This window comes from Lutra lutra, chromosome 17, assembly GCF_902655055.1.
Source record: "Lutra lutra chromosome 17, mLutLut1.2, whole genome shotgun sequence".
In the NCBI taxonomy this organism is placed as follows: domain Eukaryota; kingdom Metazoa; phylum Chordata; class Mammalia; order Carnivora; family Mustelidae; genus Lutra; species Lutra lutra.
This window is the reverse complement of record NC_062294.1, coordinates 52,170,429-52,187,821: the sequence shown is the minus strand read 5'-3', so window position 1 is coordinate 52,187,821 and position 17,393 is coordinate 52,170,429. Positions and strand designations below refer to the sequence as shown.

Here is a 17,393-nt window from a genome sequence, read left to right as displayed (position 1 = left end):
AGAGAGAGCAGAGCCAGCAATAGAGAACACGAGTGGGGGGAGGAGGGGCAGAGAGAGAGGGAGAAGCAGACTCTCCACTGAGCAGGAAGCCTGACGCGGGGCTCGATCCTAGGACCCTGGGATCATGACCGAGCCCCCAAGGCACCTTTTTTTTTTTTTAAGATTTTATTTATTTATTTGTGAGAGAGAGAGAGAGAGACCGAGCAAGAGCACACAGGCAGACAGAGTGGCAGAGGGAGAAGCAGCCTCCCTGCAGAGCACGGAGCCAGATGTGGGACTCGATCCCAGGACGCTGGGATCATGACCTGAGCCGAAGGCAGCCGCTTAACCAGCTGAGCCACCCAGGCATCCCTGCCCAGGCACCTCTTGATTGAACGTTTTTTAAAGCATGTCTGGTGCTTCCTTTATTATCGCAGATACAAAACAGTCCGTCCGTCGTTTCCGAGGAGGAGAGGCACTGTGTGATTCTCAAAGGGATGTGTCCAGGATGGGGACAGTCGGGGCTGCTTTGAATAAGGCTGAACCAGTCATGTGGTTCTGGGGACTGTGGCTGTTTACAGCTCTGGGGTGGTGTCTGTTGTGAGTTCCAAGGATTTCGGAGCTGAGCAAGGACAGTGATATGACTGGGGAGGTGGAAGAAGGAACACCCGCGGGCTGTTTTTGGTCCACACTGGGGCAGGGGTCACTGCCTGGAGGCAGCAGCCCAGAAGCTTCAAGGGTGGGTCTCCATGTCAGAGAGCTCCTAAGGGCAGCAGCCACTTGGGGTTTTTTAAGAGCTGCGAGTTTATCTTATCTGTGGCTCGCAGACGTGGGACACTGTTTCCTGGAGTCCTCAGAGCAGGCAGGCTGTAAATGGCTACAGTTTTCTGCCTACGTGGGCTATGTCTAAAACAAGTCCGTGTGTGAACCTTGGAATTTGGTGATGGCCGGCTTGGGGCCATCATTTTTACAGCAGGTGGACCTGTGACTCGCAATGGCCCCGATCAGGGCGAACCAGAGTAACAGCAGCGTTTGGCCCTCCGCTAGGCAGCTGATCCAAGGCGGCTCCCTAGAATCCTCTAGTTAGAGGCTGTAGCTAAGGGTTCTCTTCCCTCTGGTTTTGTTTGTTGAAGTCCAAAAGCATGCCCTTGGGGAAGGCACGTGGGAAGGGGTCTGTTCCCAGGCATCTTGGCTAGTTGCAAGAGAACTCCAGGTGGCCTCTGGCATTCCCACTGTATGTGTCTGTGTCCACATGGCCCCCCTTTCCTGAAGGATGACACGTCTGCGGCCGAAGAGGTCTGTCCGCCTGGTTCTTGCCTGAATGACAGCCTTCCTGCATTTCGTCCCCAGCCTTTTCCCCTTTAGTTCAGGCTGGTGGCATTTCCGCTGAGCTGATTTCCCAGATCCGCACATCACATGCCTAATCTCTCAGCAAACAGGGTGGCCAGCCACACCCTTGGGATTCTCTCCAGAGTTCTGGTTTCATTTGAGTATTTTTTTCCTCCTCCTTCTTCTTTGATTTATCTCTGTCCTCCCACATTTGAAGTCCTTAAGTCTAGAGGGCCATGGTTCAGGTGTCAGTGAGGCCAGGCTCGCTCTGAAAGGTGCTGGGGAAGCATCTGTTTCAGGCCTCCGTCCTAGCTTCTGGAAGGTCCTTGGCTTGTGGCCACCCCACTTGACTTACCACATGGCGTTATGGCACTGTCCCTGTGTGTGTCATCCATCTGGTTTCAGGAGTGAGAGAAAGAGAGCTCAGAAAAGCCCTTTTGAAGACCAATCCAAAAGGATCCTCCTAACAATTTAGTGAATGCCTGTCATTCCTCCTTCTGTTGGGTCTAAGCTGACTCAGAGTTGTTTTTCATCACCAGGAACTGAGAGTTGACAGCCCGGCTCCTGACTACCAGGGTGAGGAAGCTGAGAATGTCCAGGACCTTTGGGTGTTTGTTAGGCTGTGGCTTTGGATCCGAGCAGGGCAGCTGCTGAAAATGAGGCCAGAGAGGCAGGGAGGGCCTCAAACACCTTTGTCCTGAGAGTGCTTGGAGACCTGGGAGGACACCTCAGCTCTGGCTGCCTAAAGATCCCTCTGAGTCTAGGGATGGAAAGGACAGGACTAGAGGCTGAGTGGTTCAGGGGAGAGAGAAAGAGGATCCCCAAAGTTGGGGCCTCAAAGTGTTTCTCATCTCCCCAGGCTCCCCTCGCCCGGCCTCGGATGAGCGCTCAGGAGCAGATGGAGAGAATACGCCGAAACCAGGAGTTTGGACGGCCTCTCCCTCGCCCAGCCTCCCCCAGGCTTCTCACTCTGGGAAGGACGCTGTCCCCTGCCAGACGCCAGCCTGACACAGAACCAAGGGTGAAGGGAACAGAGGGTGCAACGTGGGGCGGTGGGGTGGTAGTGGGTCCTCCGTGCCTAGTGTGAGCCTCAGTTTTCCCGTCTGTAAAATGGGCATTTCCCTCCCTCTTTTCCCAGAGCTGGGATTCGAGGTTCACCCCAATATGTCCCTGTGCTGCTGATGGCTCCCCTAGGGGGGTGCAGGTGGGGGAGGCAGAGACCTCTTCACATCACCAATGTTTTTCCTTCAGGACGGGGGTCACAGTTCAGGACTGTGGGTCCCACTTTTTTTTTTTTTTTTGGTTACTATGTGTTATCAAAGGGGAAAACAATGAGCAATGATTATATTCATCCTGTCACAATGGGGAGAGCATTCCAGATCTGAAGATGAATGTCTCGGCCCATGGTTTCATCTGAGACTTTTCTAGGGAGTAATTAGACAAGTCATAGGTGGGGTGATTTTACAGCTGGGATTATTTTGTAATCGGGAGACATCTCGGTTGAACACCGAATGTTTATCTCTGTGTCTAGTTAGTTTGAAGGGGACAAACAGTTCAGCTAATTCTTTATGAGCCCAAAATTGTGAATTTGGAGGACCCTTTCCTGGCCTTGTCGTAGGTAAATTAGGGGGTGGTCATCTGTCAGTCCTGTGGAGGTCATACAAAGGAAGAGAGGTTCTGTGGTAAGCCATTTCCCAGAAGGCAAAGGGATCTGTGTTGGGGGGTGGCGGGCGCGGATTTTCTTAATGCTTGCTGTTTTCCAGGAATGCATGTAAAGTTAAACATTGTCTCTGAGGCAATTTCACTCCCTCTCAGAGCCCCCCTCATTTCACCCTCAAAATGAGAACATGGGAACTTCCCGGTGAGGAGGAATTTTAATGCCCCAATTCCTTTGCAGCCAGTCCAGGGACTCTCAGGAGCCCCCAAATGGCTCAGAAGCTCTGGATCCTGGAGCAGGTAAAGAACCGAGAGGCAAGAAGGAGGAAATCAAGTTGCCAAAGGGAAAGCATTATTATTGCTGCCTTTTGAGTACTAAAGTACAGACTGCAAAACCTTTTAGAGATGCTTGACTTCCTGGGGCATCAGAAAGCTCACAGATCCGCGTGAGAATTGCAGTTTCTCTGGGTCGGGATCAAACTCCTGCTCCTGTGTCAGGAAAGCGGATGAAATTTAGGGAGGGCTAGACTACAAATCCCACGACCCACACAGGTTTTTTGAGGGCCACGGCCTGTTTAAAGTCTTTTAGGGACACGGGCTAGGGACTACAATTCCCAGAAGGACACGCGCGGCACAGTGGAACTGGCTCCTTGTAGATGTCCCCCAAATCTTTTTGTTCCCTAGTCCCAGGAATACCACCCCTTATTTGCCGACAGCCGAAGGGCACCGGGAGAGAGTCCTCAGCCTCTCTCAAGCTCTGGCTACTGAGGCGTCGCAGTGGCACAGAATGATGACAGGTGAAAAGGGGTTGGGGACCTTGGATTCCTGGGTTTGGGGGAAGAGGGAGCGAGAGCCTGGAATCCTTGGTTCTGGTCAGGAGGGTTCTGAGAGCTGCTGGGATCCTAAGTCAGTATGGGGAGAACGCCCTAGAAGGTTTGGGAGTTCCAGATCCCAGGCAGGAGGGGACAACGGGTTTGGGACTCCTGAGTCTGGGGGTGGGGGTGGGGCCAGACTTGTGGTCTGAGAGAGGAAGGGACTGGGGGCTCGACTCCCGGGTCTGAGGGGAAAGGCCCTGGGGGTCCGGACTCCTGTGTCCCAAAGTTTGCCATTCTCACTACCCACTCGTGCCATCCAGGTGGAAACTTGGACTCCCGAGGAGAGCCTCTTCCCCCTGCGCCACCGCCTCCGTCAGACCCCAGCCCCCAGGTGACCTCGCCCCCCAGATCTCCAGTGGCTAATTCCCGCTCCGCGGGGTTGTCCCGCGGAGGTAGTGGGAGCGGCGCAGGCCCCGCCTCCTGGGAGCCCACGTGGGAATCCGGGACCGCCCCTCCCGCCCTGACACAAGAGGAGGGGGCGTGGCCTCTGCGAGTCACGCTGCTGCAGTCCAGCTTCTGACCCGCCGGCGCGCCGCAGCCAATCGGAGTGTGAGGGCGTGGCCCGGAGGTACCGCCCCGCGATCTGGAGCCACTCAGGGCGCCTGGAGGCGTGGCCTGGTCCCCTCGGTAGCCGGGAGAGGGAGACGTTTCTATGGCCAAAGTTTGGTTTTTCCCAACACTTGTCCAAATTCGGATTAAAACTTTGAACTTTTAGTCAATAGCTTTCTCTCTGTCTGTTTGGGGTTGTGACGCGGGGTCTCTTCGGGGCAGAGCTGGAGTCGTGGACTCCTGCGTCCTGAGGGTCTGGAACCTGTAGGTCTGACATGGAGAGCTGGGGCCTGGATTCCTGGGTGTGAGGGAGGAGGGGGCTGGACGCCGTAAATCCTGACTTTGAGGAAGGAGGGGGATGGGTGGGGAGGAGCCGGACTCCTGGGTCTGAGGGCGGAGGGGGCCGGGGCCAAGTTGCCAGGCTTGGGGCCTTCCTGGCAACGCCCTCCCAGGGCCGGGCTTCGCGGACCAGCCCCTATTTAATGGTTCTGCTCCACGGCCTCACCCGACTTTGGAGGTGGGAAGAAGCACAGAAGAGCGACAGGAAAGACAGACCGAAGCAGAATGGCAACGGGAACGCGTTATGCCGGGAAGGTGGTGGTTGTGACAGGGGGCGGGCGCGGCATCGGAGCCGGGATCGTGAGAGCCTTCGGTGAGTAGGGGTCTGGCTGCTCAGGAACAGTGGAGCCTAGCAGACGAGGGACCCTGGGAACTAGTGGGCGTGGGATCTTCAGTACTGGAGCCACGGTTCTTATTAAAACCCAATTTACGATGCTAATGAAAGGGTAGGCAGTATAAGCCTGGGGCCTGAGCTTTGGCGGGTCTCCAAAAATGGTTATTCCCTTTCTCTGGGTCTCAGTTATTATACCTACAAAGTGGGTGGTTGGGGAATGGCGTTTGCGGGTTTGGGGTTTATTCTGGAACCAGGGATGGGGGGCTCAGGAACCCCAGCATGCACCTGGAGTGGCCAGGGAGAATATGTGTCAACTTTTCTGCCCTTTGCTCTAGAAGATCATCATGAGACTTTGGGGTCACGAGGGGAACGTTCGGGGAGATGGGCCCCCCACTCCAGGTGGCCACAAGAGGGCAGCAGAGGCCTTTGCCAGAGTCTGTGCAGGGGGTGCTAACCTTTTCTTCCATTCTCAGTGCAAAGCGGGGCCCAAGTAGTTATCTGTGACAAAGATGGTGAGTGTCCCTCAGTCCTCACCCCCAACCCCCTCCTCCCTCAGACCCAGGAGTCCAGACCCCTAGCCCCTCTTTCCTCAGACCCAAGAGTCCTGGCCCTTAACCCCTCTCCTCCCTCAGACCCGGGAGTCCATACCCCCACCCCGCTCCTCCCTCAGACCCGGGAATCCCAGCCCCCAGCCCCCTCCTCCCTCAGACCCAGGCGTCCAGGCCTCCAGCCCTTTCCTGCCTGCAGAGTCAGGGGGCCGGGCCCTGGAGCAGGAGCTTGCTGGAACTGTCTTTCTCCTCTGTGATGTGACTCGGGAGGAAGATGTGAGGGTGAGCTATTTTCATCCCTGTCTCGTCCCAAAGGTTTAGGCTCAGCCTCATTTCCAAGGTTTCCCTGCTGGCCAGGTTCTGGGTCTCCTGGGAAAGTTCTTCTTTATCTCTCCCTACTTCAGGGCTCTTGTCACGCCTGTCACAGTCTGCAACAAAAAAACTCGTCACAGTGGACCTCCTTCCGGAAGAGTTTTCCTCTCCTGCCTCTGGGTGTCTAACCCTTCCCTTCAGTCAATGTCTGATGTGCGCCCTCCATCCCCCACCCCGACCTCGCTGAGCTCTCTGCTGTGTGAATATAACCAGCCCTCTGGTCTCTGGCAACCCTGGCTTCCTGTCTCCTCTTCTCCTGCCATGCTTGGTGATTTGGGGGAGTCCCCTCTCAGCTGTGATCCAGCTTCCCCCTCCCCACCTTGCTTTTGGGAGTCCAGGCTGGGTGCCTGGCACTGCTCACTTACAAGACATCTTTGTCCCCAGACACTCATTTCTGAGACCGTCCGCCGTTTTGGCCGCTTGGATTGTGTGGTCAACAATGCTGGCTACCGTGAGTTGTGAGGCCCACAGGCCATTCTCCACTGCTTTCAACCCGGCTTCCCATCCCTTCCTCCCCCCATCTCAGTTTCCCCTTCATCTTCCCCATCCCTTTCTCTGTCCCTTTGGATGGGACAGTACAGCTTTGGGATTCCCCAGCTCCTGGGCTTACGACGTCCTGGCTCTGTTCCTTCCCTGCCGGGTGCCTCCAGACCCGTGCCCTCTCCTCTCCATGCTTCAGTTCCTGTATTTCTAGAATGGGAATGATGGTAACGATCATCATCATTGCAGAGTTGTGAGCATTGAATAAGGTGAACTACTCAGCCTCGTAATTACCAGAACCATCTTGGGCAAACAGCGTCCAGAAATCTTGTGGTCTCAATTAGCTTATCCATGCGGTGACGTGGATGGCCCTTCTTGTTGCTGATGACTATGAAGTTATCCTTATGCATGAAAGTTTATGGGTCTTAGTGTGGTGACTTGGAAGGGAGAATGCCATCAGGTTAATGACTACCCTTCCTAAGAATCTCTCCTGCTGGTAAACCAGGGCTCAGAGAGATGAGTTCACACTGAGGTCACACAGCAAAGCGGTGATCAAAGAGATACCCTCTTCTATTACCCTCCCTCTGCTTATTGGCTGGGCAACTTTAAGCAAGTGGCTCAACCTCTCTGGGCTGCATTTTCCTCTTTAAATTGCTGTAGAGGTGAAAAAGATGGCGAATACTAGTTCATCCTTTCTCTCTGTGTACATTCAAGAGATATTTACTGAGCGCTTACTATGTCCCAAGTACTTTCCTGGGGATGGGGGAGTAGGCAGTGAACGAAACAGACAAAAACATTCTTGCTTTCTTGGGATTCACACACTCGAGGAAGGAAATAGACAAGAAAGGATACAGTTAAGTTTCCCCATTTGTGGTTTCCGTATTCGTGAAATCACCAACTCACACTCACAATTTTTTTTTTTGTAACCCCGGCCTCAGTCCTCACTGCCTCCAAAGGATTTGCAGATTTGCATGGAGAGTGGTGAGAAAAGTCCTAGTGGCCTGAGCACCTGTTCCCAGACCAGGCCTACCCCTGCCGCCTGCTAGTTTCAGTGGATGGAACTGCCCTGGGGCCATCTGGATGATTTAACATCCCAACTCTGGCAGCCTCCAGCTAATGGCTTAACACCTCTGATCCTTGTTTCCTTGTTTGCAAAATAAATAAACAGAGTGTCCTGGTAGGAGTTGTTTTGAGGATTTAAGGCTCTAATCTGATTTGCAAATATCTATTAAGTTTATGTATATACGGTGTCTGCGTACAAACATATATATAGTGTCTTAGGGGTTCTAGAACAGAAGTGCCACAGATGGGGAGGGCTTAAACAACAAAGGTCGATCTCTCACAGCTTTGGAGGAGAGGTCAGCAAATTCATGTCTGGGGAGGCCCTGCTTCTTGCTGTATCCTCACAGCGTGGAAAGGACAAGGGGATCTCTGGGGTTTCTTTTCTAAGGGGGTCCATCCTTAGGACTTGAAAATCCCCCCGTAGACCTCCCCTCCAAATGCCATCACATCGAAGGTTAGGATTTCAGTATATGAATCTGGGGGGCGCGGGGGACGCATTTGGTCCATAACATTTACATCTTATTACATAATAGGTCCTATTTCCCTTGGGAGCAGTGGATGAATGATCACTAATTCATTGTCATTGGAATTTTATAGAGCGTAACGCCTTGAATAACAGGATCGGCTGTATATACGAGTATGTCGGGGTGATAAAGGCTATGAATAAAAATAAAGTCAGCCTGCCTGGCTGGCTCAGTCGGGGGAAGCTGCGACTCTTGAACTCAGGGTTGTAATTTTGAGCCCCACGTTGGGCGTAGAGCTTACTTTAAAAAAAAAAAAAAAAGATTAGGGTCTAGAAAATGGCAGGGGCTATTTTCTTTTTCTTTCTTTCTTTCTTCTTTTTTTTTTTTTTTAAAGATTTTTATTTATTTATTTGACAGACAGAGATCACAAGTAGGCAGAGAGGCCGGCAGAGAGAGAGGGGGAAGCAGGCTCCCTGCTGAGCAGAGAGCCTGATGCGGGGCTTGGTCCCAGGACTCTGGGATCATGACCTGAGCCAAAGGCAGAGGCTTTAACCCACTGAGCCACCCAGGAGCCCAGGGGCTGTTTTCAACAGAGGTTCCAGGGCGGATTCTCTGAAGATGTTTGAACAGCTCCCTGAGGAAGCCAGGACACAAGCTCTGGGTCCCTGGAAAAGAACAATCCAGGATTCTCTCAACTTTCTGGTCGCCATCTTGTTCTCTTCCTCCCCTTGTCTTCTATCTTCCCAGCTCCTTTTCTTCTGAACATTGATTTTTCTGTCCCTCTAACCCTAACCCCTCCCCGCAATTCCTCCTATTTATTTTATAAATACGTTATGGGACTAAGTGTCAGGCACACATACGGACTCATGAAAAGAATATCCTTTCAAGATTTTATTTGTTTTTTATCTTTTTAATTTAAATTCAGTTAGCCAACATAGAGTATAAGATTTTATTTTTAAGTAATCTCTACATCCGACGTGGGGGCTTGAACTCATGACCCCAAGGTCAAGAGCCACTTGTTCCACCGACCTAGACAGCCAGGTGCGCTGACTTGGGAAATTTCCTTTTTTCTTTTTTTTTTTTAAAGTAGACTCCATGCCCAACATAGGGCTTGAACTCACAACTCTGAGATCAAGAGCTGAGATCAAGTGCTGTACCCACTGGGTCACTCAGGTGCCCCCAGATTTGGGAAACTTCTAAGCCTGAGAACAAAGTGTCATCCTCCTTCTGTAGATAGGGAGGCTGAGGCACAGAGAGGCAAAGTGACTTGCCCAGAGTCACACAGCCAGGAAGTAGCAGGGGCTCATATCGGAACCCAGGCCTTCTGGCCTGAGGCGGCTTTTAAATTCACTGTTATGCAACCTCCCTTCCTTTTCAGGATCCCTGACCCTCTTGTCTGTCCCCTGCCCTCCGCTGATGCCCCTTCCTCGCCATATCCCTATTTCTTCCCTGTTCTCTGTGTCACTCCCTCATTCTCTCCACCTCTCTGACCCCCACCCTCAGACCCACCTCCGCAGTGGCCCGAGGAGACCTCTGCCCAGGGCTTCAGGCAGCTGCTGGAGCTGAACCTGCTGGGGACGTACACCTTGACCAAGGTGAGGACCGCAGCCCTGGCTGCCAGGCCAGGGGGCCTCCTGATGATGAGATTCTCAGATGCATTTTTTCTCAGAGCAGACGTTTTCCTCTGCCTTGGTTTGACCTGACTCCAAAAGGACTCCATCCTTTGTAGCAAGTAGGTGCGGGCAAATCCCTACATCCAGCCAAAGCTTAACCATGTGGCTACTTGACCCAGACCCCTTAGGAACCTTCCAGAACATTCCAGAGTGCTGTGCTGGTAGTGTTGGGGGATGTTAGGAACAGGGACGAAGTGTTGAGGCAGGGAGTCCGTGATAGGCATTAACAGCTCTGCCACCCTGTGAAGAGCTCTGGGGAATGAAGAGCTTTTTTGCCTCTCCCATCTTGCCCTCTAAACCCCATAAAGGTCTCTTGCTTAAGGGCCTCTCCTTCCCAACCATCCTTGCTTCTGTAGCACCAGTGTGCATGCACGTGCATATCTGTTCTCTGTAACACCCTGTTTATTTTCATCACAGCACATTTTAATTCATTCAACAATTATGCTAAGTACCCACCGTGTGCACCCAGCAGAGGACAAACATCCTTGTTCCTGGGCAGCCGACAGGCTGGTAGTGGGGGACAGGCAGTGAGTAGGTAAATAGAATATAATGTCAGGGAGTGATAAATGCTGGCCGGAAGAGTGATGGGCAAGTGTAAAGACTCTTTTAGAAAACTTTTTTTTTTAAGATTTTATTTATTTATTTGACAGAGAGAGAGAGTGATCACAAGTAGGCAGAGAGACAGGCAGAGGGGGAGGGGGAAGAAGGCTCCCCGCTGAACAGGGAGCCCGAGGTGGGACTCGATCCCAGGACCCCGAGATCACAACCAGAGCCGAAGGCAGAGGCTTAACCCACTGAGCCACCCAGGTGCCCCCTTTTCTTTCTTTCTTTCTTTTTTTTTTTTTTTAAAGTGGGCTCCTTGCCCCCTGTGGAGCCCAGTGTGAGGCCTGAACTCACAACCCTGAGATCGAGACCTGCCTGAGTTGAGACAGTGGGACACTGAACCGACTCAGCCATCCAGGCACCCCTACGAAACTTTTTATTTTGACATTTAAAAAAAAAGATTTTATTTATTTATTTGACAGACAGAGACCACAAGTAGGCAGAGAGGCAGGCAGAGAGGAGGAAGCAGGCTTCCCGCTGAGCAGAGAGCCCGATGAGGGGCCTTGATCCCAGGACCCCGAGATCATGACCTGAGCCAAAGGCAGACACTTAACCCACTGAGCCACCCAGGCACCCACTAGTTTGACATTTGGCAAGCATACTCAAAAGCAGAGAGATTGTGGACCAAACTCCACACACCTATCACCCAGCAACCGTTAGCAACATTCTGTCATTCTTCCCGTGGACCTCTTACTGTTTTCCTGCTTTACTTTGCTTTCCTTTCCTGTTCTTTTTCTTTCTTTTTGCTGGAGTATTTTATTTTTGTTTTCATCATTTTTTAAAAGGATTTTAGGGCGCCTGGGTGGCTCAGTGGGTTAAGCTGCTGCCTTCGGCTCAGGTCATGATCTCAGGGTCCTGGGATCGAGTCCCGCGTCGGGCTCTCTGCTCAGTGGGGAGCCTGCTTTCCTTTCTCTCTCTCTCTGCGTGCCTCTCTGCCTACTTGTGATTTCTCTCTGTCAAATAAATAAATAAAATCTTTAAAAAAAAATAAAAAAAAAAAATAAAAAAAATAAAAGGATTTTATTTAGTTATTTGAGAGAGCACAAGTAGGCAGAGCAGCAGGCAGAGGGAGAGGGAGAACCAGGCTCCTGGCTGAGCAGGGGGGTCTGATGCGGGGCTCAACCCTAGGACTCTGGGGTCATGACCTGAGCCAAAGGCAGTCACTTAACTGAGTTAGGTGTAGGTATCCTTGAGTCAAGGATATGGGTGAGGCCGAGTGATCCAGCAGAGAACAGCCTGTGCAAAGGCCCTGGGGTGGGACTGCTCCAAGCAGAGGAGGAACAGCGAGAGGCCAGCGCGACTGAAGCAGGGCAAGGGGGAGCGGGGTAAGGTGAGAGCATAATGAGGACGAAAGGGTCTAGATCCTATCTGGCTTTATCCACCACACAGTGCTTTGGCACTTGAACCTAAAGCCCACGGAGTGAGCGGCCATTAGTGGGAACCGGAGCCCTACGGCGGCTGCGTTGGGAATAGGCGGGGGCGAGGTCGGAGGCAGTGGCCCCAGAGTGGTCCAGGCAGGAGGTCATTTGAATCCGACCAGGCCGGTGGCTGTGGATTTGTAGGGGAGCGTTCCGATTCCCGATTCATTTTGAAGGTAGAATCGTCGGGATTTCCTTGTAGACTAGACGTGGGGGAGTGGACTCGAGAAAGAATGGAGTGGAGGTTTTGGTTTATTGGTCTCCCACCCCTACTGCCAGCAACTGGCCATGGCACTGAGTTGCCATCCATTGCCACAGGGATGCCCTTTGGGTGGGGATGAGGGTGGGGGTGGGGTGCTTAGCCCGTCCCCTTGGTATTCTTGGGTCTGGGGTGAGGGGAGAGGCCTGGAGTCATCAGTTGGGAGCTCACCAGCCTGAAGCTAGGGTAGATCGGAAAAGACGTTGTAGACAGAGAAGGGAGGAGCCCCAGGAGTGGGCCAGCCGGGCGGGGGGAGGTGGTCACCAGTGTGAGGAAGCTCAGACACTGTTTTTTTTTTGTTTGTTTGTTTTTAAGATTTTATTTATTGGTTTTACAGAGAGATGATCACAAGTAGGCAGAGAGGCAGGCAGAGAGAAGGGGGGAAGCAGGCTCCCCACCCAGCAGAGAGCCTGATGTGGGGCTCGATCCCAGGACCTGGAGATCATGGCCTGAGCCAAAGGCAGAGGCTTTAATCCACTGAGACACCCAGGTGCTCCTCAGGCACTGTTTTTGAGGTCTCACCAGAGTTCCAGGTGAAATGTTTCTGGGCATTTGAGTGCCCTTGTTCAACCCATGAACCCTCACTCCTAGCCCTCACTTGTGTTCACCTCTATACGGTAAGACATATACCACAGCCCACAAAGAGGGTATATATCTAATTATATATTATATACGTAATTATATATATAATATTTCAGTGCCCATTATTTATTTTTTATTTTTCTTAAAATATTTTATTTATTGGGGCACCTGGGTCGTCAGTCATTAAGCGTCTGCCTTCAGCTCAGGTCATGATCCCAGAGTCCTGGGATCGAACCCCATATTGGGTTCCCTGGTCGGCTAGAAGCCTGCTTCTCCCTCTCCCACTCCCCCTGCTTGTGTTCCTTCTCTCGCTGTGTCTCTTTCTGTCAAGTAAATAAAATCTTTATTTAAAAAAGACATACGAGGGGCACCTGGGTGGCTCAGTGGGTTAAGCCTCTGCCTTCGGCTTAGGTCATGATCTCAGGGTCCTGGAATTGAGACCCTCATCGGGCTCTCTGCTCAGCAGGGAGCCTGCTTCCCCCGCCCCTGCCTCCTTGTGATCTCTCTCTGTCAAATAAATAAATAAAATCTTTAAAAAAATTTAAAAAATAAAGAAGACACGCGAATTAAAAAAAATTTTTTTTAAAGATTTTATTTATTTATTTGCTACATCTCGGTTTTCTCCTGTGAAAAATGAAGCTAATCATGGCATCTCATTCACTGGGTTGCTTCTGAGAATTGTGTGAGGGTAAAATACCCATAAAGCCTTTAGAACATGCCTGGCATAGTTTACTATCTGCACATTCTTTTTTTTTTTTTAAGATTTTATTTATTTATTTGACAGAGAGGGATCACAAGTAGACAGAGAGGCAGGCAGAGAGAGAGAGGGAAGCAGGCCCCCTGCTGAGCAGAGAGCCCAATGCGGGACTCGATCCCAGGACCCTGAGATCATGACCTGAGCCGAAGGCAGCAGCCTAACCCACTGAGCCACCCAGGCGCCCGACTATCTGCACATTCTTATGGCTTATCGTGAACTTTGCCCCATTCTGTTTCCAGCAATCTACCCCACTCAGGTCAAGCTCACAGAAATATACATGGGGCAGATGAAACTTGGCAGAAGTAGAAGGGACAGGGTGAGCTTTAAGCTGAATCCTGAGTGGGAGGAAGGGAAGTGGAGAACTAGGCCATAGAGTATTTCACTTACCCAAAAAAGACTGTGCAAAGGTCCTGGGGACTGTAATCACCCAGGTGTGTTTTAAGAATAAGAGAGGCTTATCTCCCATTCCACACCTCTAGCTTAGCAATTAGAAGTGTTTTATTAAATTGTTTTATCCATTGCCTCCTGCCACCTCCTACCGAGACATCCTATAATTTCATCAGTAGGAACTTCACAAATACTACCAATGGATTTAAATATTTACTTATAATTACTGACATAGTTTAAGACTCATAAAATCTTGTCGGAATAGTACGGAGAACGCCTGTATACCCAGACTCCTCGTTGCTAATATTTTACTCTGTTTGCTTTATTTTTCTGCCTCTTGGTTTGACGGTAAATTGCAGGCGTCCATTCATGTCTCCTAAGGTGTCCTAAGGTCCCCAAATCTGGGGAATATTTCCTAAAAACGAGAACATTCTCTCACGCAGTCACAGTAAGATTAACATTGACACCGTGGTCTTGGGTAATCCAGAGTCCTTCTTATTCAGATTATTAGAATTCTTTTTTTATTTTTTTATTTTTATTTTTTTTAAATTTTATTTATTTATCTGACAGAGAGAGATCACAAGTAGGCAGAGAGGCAGGCAGAGAGAGAGGAGGGGAGGCAGGCTCCCCGCGGAGCGGAGAGCCCGATGCGGGGCTCGATCCCAGGACCCCGGGATCATGACCTGAGCCGAAGGCAGAGGCCCAACCCACTGAGCCACCCAGGCGCCCCTAGAATTCTTTTTTTAAAAAAGATTTTATTCATTTATTTGGGAGAGAGAGGGAGCAGGGAGAGAGGGAGCCTGATGCAGGACTCGATCCCAGGACCCCGGGATCATGACCTGAGCCCAAGGCAGATGCGCAACTGACTGAGCCACCCAGGCGCCCGAGATTTTATTTTATTTTTTTTAAATTTTATTTATTTATTTGACAGATAGAGATCACAAGAAGGCAGAGAGGCAGGCTGAGAGAGAGGAGGAAGCAGGCTCCCCACCAAGCAGAGAGCCTGACACGGGGCTCAATCCCAGGACCCTGGGACCATGACCTGAGCTGAAGGCAGAGGCTTTAACCCACTGAGCCACCCAGGCGCCCCACTGAGATTTTATTTTTAAGTAATTTCAGGGTGGGCTTCCCAGTGGAAGTGAACAATGAGCAGCATTGACTAGAGAGTGGGGTAAGGTGGGGGGGTGGCTCTCCAGGCTGGGAGAATGGGGGAGGAGAGCCAGACGTACAGTAGTCCAAAGGGGTCCTTGATGTGGCTACACCTGAGGTACAAGTGTTCCTGGCAGAGGGAACAGCTGATGCGAAGGCCTGGCCTCCAGAGAGCTGGGCACTGTGGAGAGGCTGAGTCGTGCAAGCCAAGGGTCTGGTGAGGAAGACTTTGGGGGAGCAGATCATATGGGGACCCAAGGGCCATGCTGAAGTGTCTTGTCTTTCTCTCAAGTGCAATAGGGAGCCATGGAAGGTATTTGAGCAAGGAAGCGATGTGATGCCATCAATACTAACAGATTGTGGGGCGCCTGGGTGGCTCAGTTGGTTGAGCTTCTGACTCTTGGTTTGGGCTCCGGTCATGATCTCACAGTCATGAGTTTGAAGCCGCTGTTGGGCTCTGCACTCGGTGTGGAGTTCGCTTGGGATTCTCTCTGCCCCTCCCCCCACACACGTATGCATCCCCTCTCTCTTTAGCTTGCTTTCTTTCAAAATAAATAAATAAAATCTTTTAAGAAATGCAAACAGATCATTAATGTTAAGGGATCACTCAAGGGGCGCCCGGCTGTCTCAGTCAGTAGGGCACCCGATTCTTGATCCCAGGGTCGTGAGTTCGAGCCCCATGTCGGGGTAGAGATTACTTAAAAAAAAAAAAAAATCACTCTGGCTCTTGTCTGCAGAACAAATCAGAAGACAGAGTGTGGGAGTGGGAAAACCAGTATTAGGAGACTGGCATTTGTGCAAGTAAAAAGTGGTGGCCTTCAGAGCCTCATATAGTCTGGCCCTGGTTCCTCCTCTGATCTCTCCTCCCACCACCGTGACCTTGTTGTGCCAAGCGCACCAGCTCTGTCTTGCCTCAGGGCTTTGCACATGCTGTTCCTTCTGCCTGGCCCAGGCCCAGGCTTCTTCAAGACCTCCCACAGTTCCTATCTGGGTTTGCAGCTGCACCCAGCCCAACACTCCCATTCCCCTCATCTTGCTCTACTTTCCCTGACCACACTCTAGCACATTCCATTACACTCTTTTATTTGTTTATTGCTGCTTCCTCCCCAGATCTTGGGCTCTGTGAGGACAGAAGTTTTGGTCTTGTTTCCTCTGGTATCCCTGTTGATGTACCACAGTACCTGGCACATACGAGGTGCTCCGTTAATGTTTGTTGAATGAATGAGAGGGAGACAATTGTAGAAATTCTGCAGGTCCTTAGATCCTTAGAAGGCACAATGGCCAGGGCTTGATGTGAGGGATCGGATGAGAACTTAGGGAGAGGGAGGCTCTAGAAGGCTCTCACCTCTCTGGTTTGAGAAGCTAGATGTGAGTGGACCCCAGGTCTGAGGCTGGAAATCAGGAAGAAAGGCAGATTCTAGGAGGAGACAACGGAGTGAGTTTTGCCCTGGAGACTTCAGAGATGGAGGGACCCAAAGGTGGCAGGGAGCTCCAGAAGGTGGTTCTAAGGGAGACTTAGCATACGCTGATGGGAAACCAGCAAAGCAGGGGCTCTCCTGGCAGATCTTGGAGAGAAGCAGACCCAGGAACCCCAACATTTAGGAGAAATGGAGTCAGGCCAGAACAAGGCTGCAGGCTCCCGGGGACAGTCAGGTGTCCGAAGGGAGGGAGGGAGAGAAGGGAAGGGCGGGCCAGTAAGATTCCAGCGCATCCTTGATGTGGCTACTCGGAGGTGCTAGGTGACCTTGGAGGTGGGGGTTGGGCAATGGGCCAAAGAACATGAGTGGGAGGGTTGAGAAAAGGACAGCAGGGAGTGTGGGACAAATATTTATTCAGTGCTAGCTGTGTGCCCAGTGCTAGGAGAAGGGTGGCGCATGACCCACATCACGCAGCCTGTGCAGTCCTTAGGGACCTCACGGTTGCAGGATGGGGGTGGGGAGGAAGTTATAAGGCTGGGCAAGGAGAAGGTTTAGGAAAGAAAAGGCAGGGGTGCCTGGGTGGCCCAGTCATTAAGCATCTGCCTTCGGCTTAGGTCATGATCCCAGCATCCTGGGATCAAGCTCCGCATCGGGCTCCTTGCTTCTCCCTCTCCCACTCCCCCTGCTTCTGTTCCCTTTCTCAATGTGTCTCTCTCTGTCAAAAAAATAAATAAAATCTTAAAAAAAAAAAAAAAAAAGGAAAGAAAAGGCAGGGGCAGTACCTGGGGGTGGGGAGGGGAGGGACAAGGCCCAGGCTGAGGGAGGAGGGTTCCAAGGTCAATAAGGGAGAGGAGAGAAAGGAATGGAGGTGGGGGGGGGGGGATGGGAGGGAGTCAGGTCCCCCGGGAGAGGTTGGAGGAGTCAACCCCCCTAGTGCCCACATAATGATGGCACTCGTGCTCATATTATCTTAAAGTTCTTTTTTTTTGTTTTTTAAAGATTTTATTTATTTATTTGACAGACACCGATCACAAGCAGGCAGAGAGAGAGGAGGAAGCAGGCTCCCCGCTGAGCAGAGAGCCTGATGTGGGGCTCAATCCCAGGACCCTGGGATCATGACCGGAGCTGAAAGCAGAGGCTTTAACCCACTGAGCCACCCA

General features: G+C 51.5%; 2 protein-coding genes and 1 long non-coding RNA gene across 7 annotated transcripts in view; 2 read left to right on the top strand and 1 right to left on the bottom strand.

The window, feature by feature from the left end:
- PLEKHA4 (pleckstrin homology domain containing A4) overlaps positions 1 to 4,553 on the top strand; it is a 21,343-nt gene extending 16,790 nt beyond the window's left edge. For all 4 annotated transcript variants that reach the window (XM_047710901.1, XM_047710900.1, XM_047710899.1 and 1 more), the window contains exons 17-20: positions 2,168 to 2,329; positions 3,206 to 3,264; positions 3,649 to 3,761; positions 4,100 to 4,553. In XM_047710901.1, the coding sequence (XP_047566857.1) occupies positions 2,168 to 2,329; positions 3,206 to 3,264; positions 3,649 to 3,761; positions 4,100 to 4,359 (594 nt within the window). In that variant the 3' untranslated portion in view covers positions 4,360 to 4,553. The remainder of the gene's footprint in view (positions 1 to 2,167; positions 2,330 to 3,205; positions 3,265 to 3,648; positions 3,762 to 4,099) is intronic.
- The window catches only part of LOC125089080 (uncharacterized), a 22,628-nt gene continuing 8,481 nt past the window's right edge, over positions 3,247 to 17,393 (bottom strand). The window contains exons 2-3 of the long non-coding RNA XR_007123850.1: positions 6,595 to 6,671; positions 3,247 to 3,453 (exon numbers count right to left, since the gene is read on the bottom strand). This is a non-coding gene — a long non-coding RNA (uncharacterized LOC125089080). The remainder of the gene's footprint in view (positions 3,454 to 6,594; positions 6,672 to 17,393) is intronic.
- Positions 4,735 to 17,393, top strand: part of HSD17B14 (hydroxysteroid 17-beta dehydrogenase 14) — a 15,168-nt gene continuing 2,509 nt past the window's right edge. The window contains exons 1-5 of one of the 2 annotated variants that reach the window (XM_047710904.1): positions 4,739 to 5,040; positions 5,535 to 5,573; positions 5,809 to 5,891; positions 6,366 to 6,432; positions 9,491 to 9,582. In XM_047710904.1, coding sequence (XP_047566860.1) covers positions 4,953 to 5,040; positions 5,535 to 5,573; positions 5,809 to 5,891; positions 6,366 to 6,432; positions 9,491 to 9,582 — 369 coding nt within the window. In that variant the 5' untranslated portion in view covers positions 4,739 to 4,952. Of the gene's footprint in view, positions 5,041 to 5,534; positions 5,574 to 5,808; positions 5,892 to 6,365; positions 6,433 to 9,490; positions 9,583 to 17,393 lie in introns of both variants that reach the window. The other variant, XM_047710905.1, reaches the window with a different exon arrangement.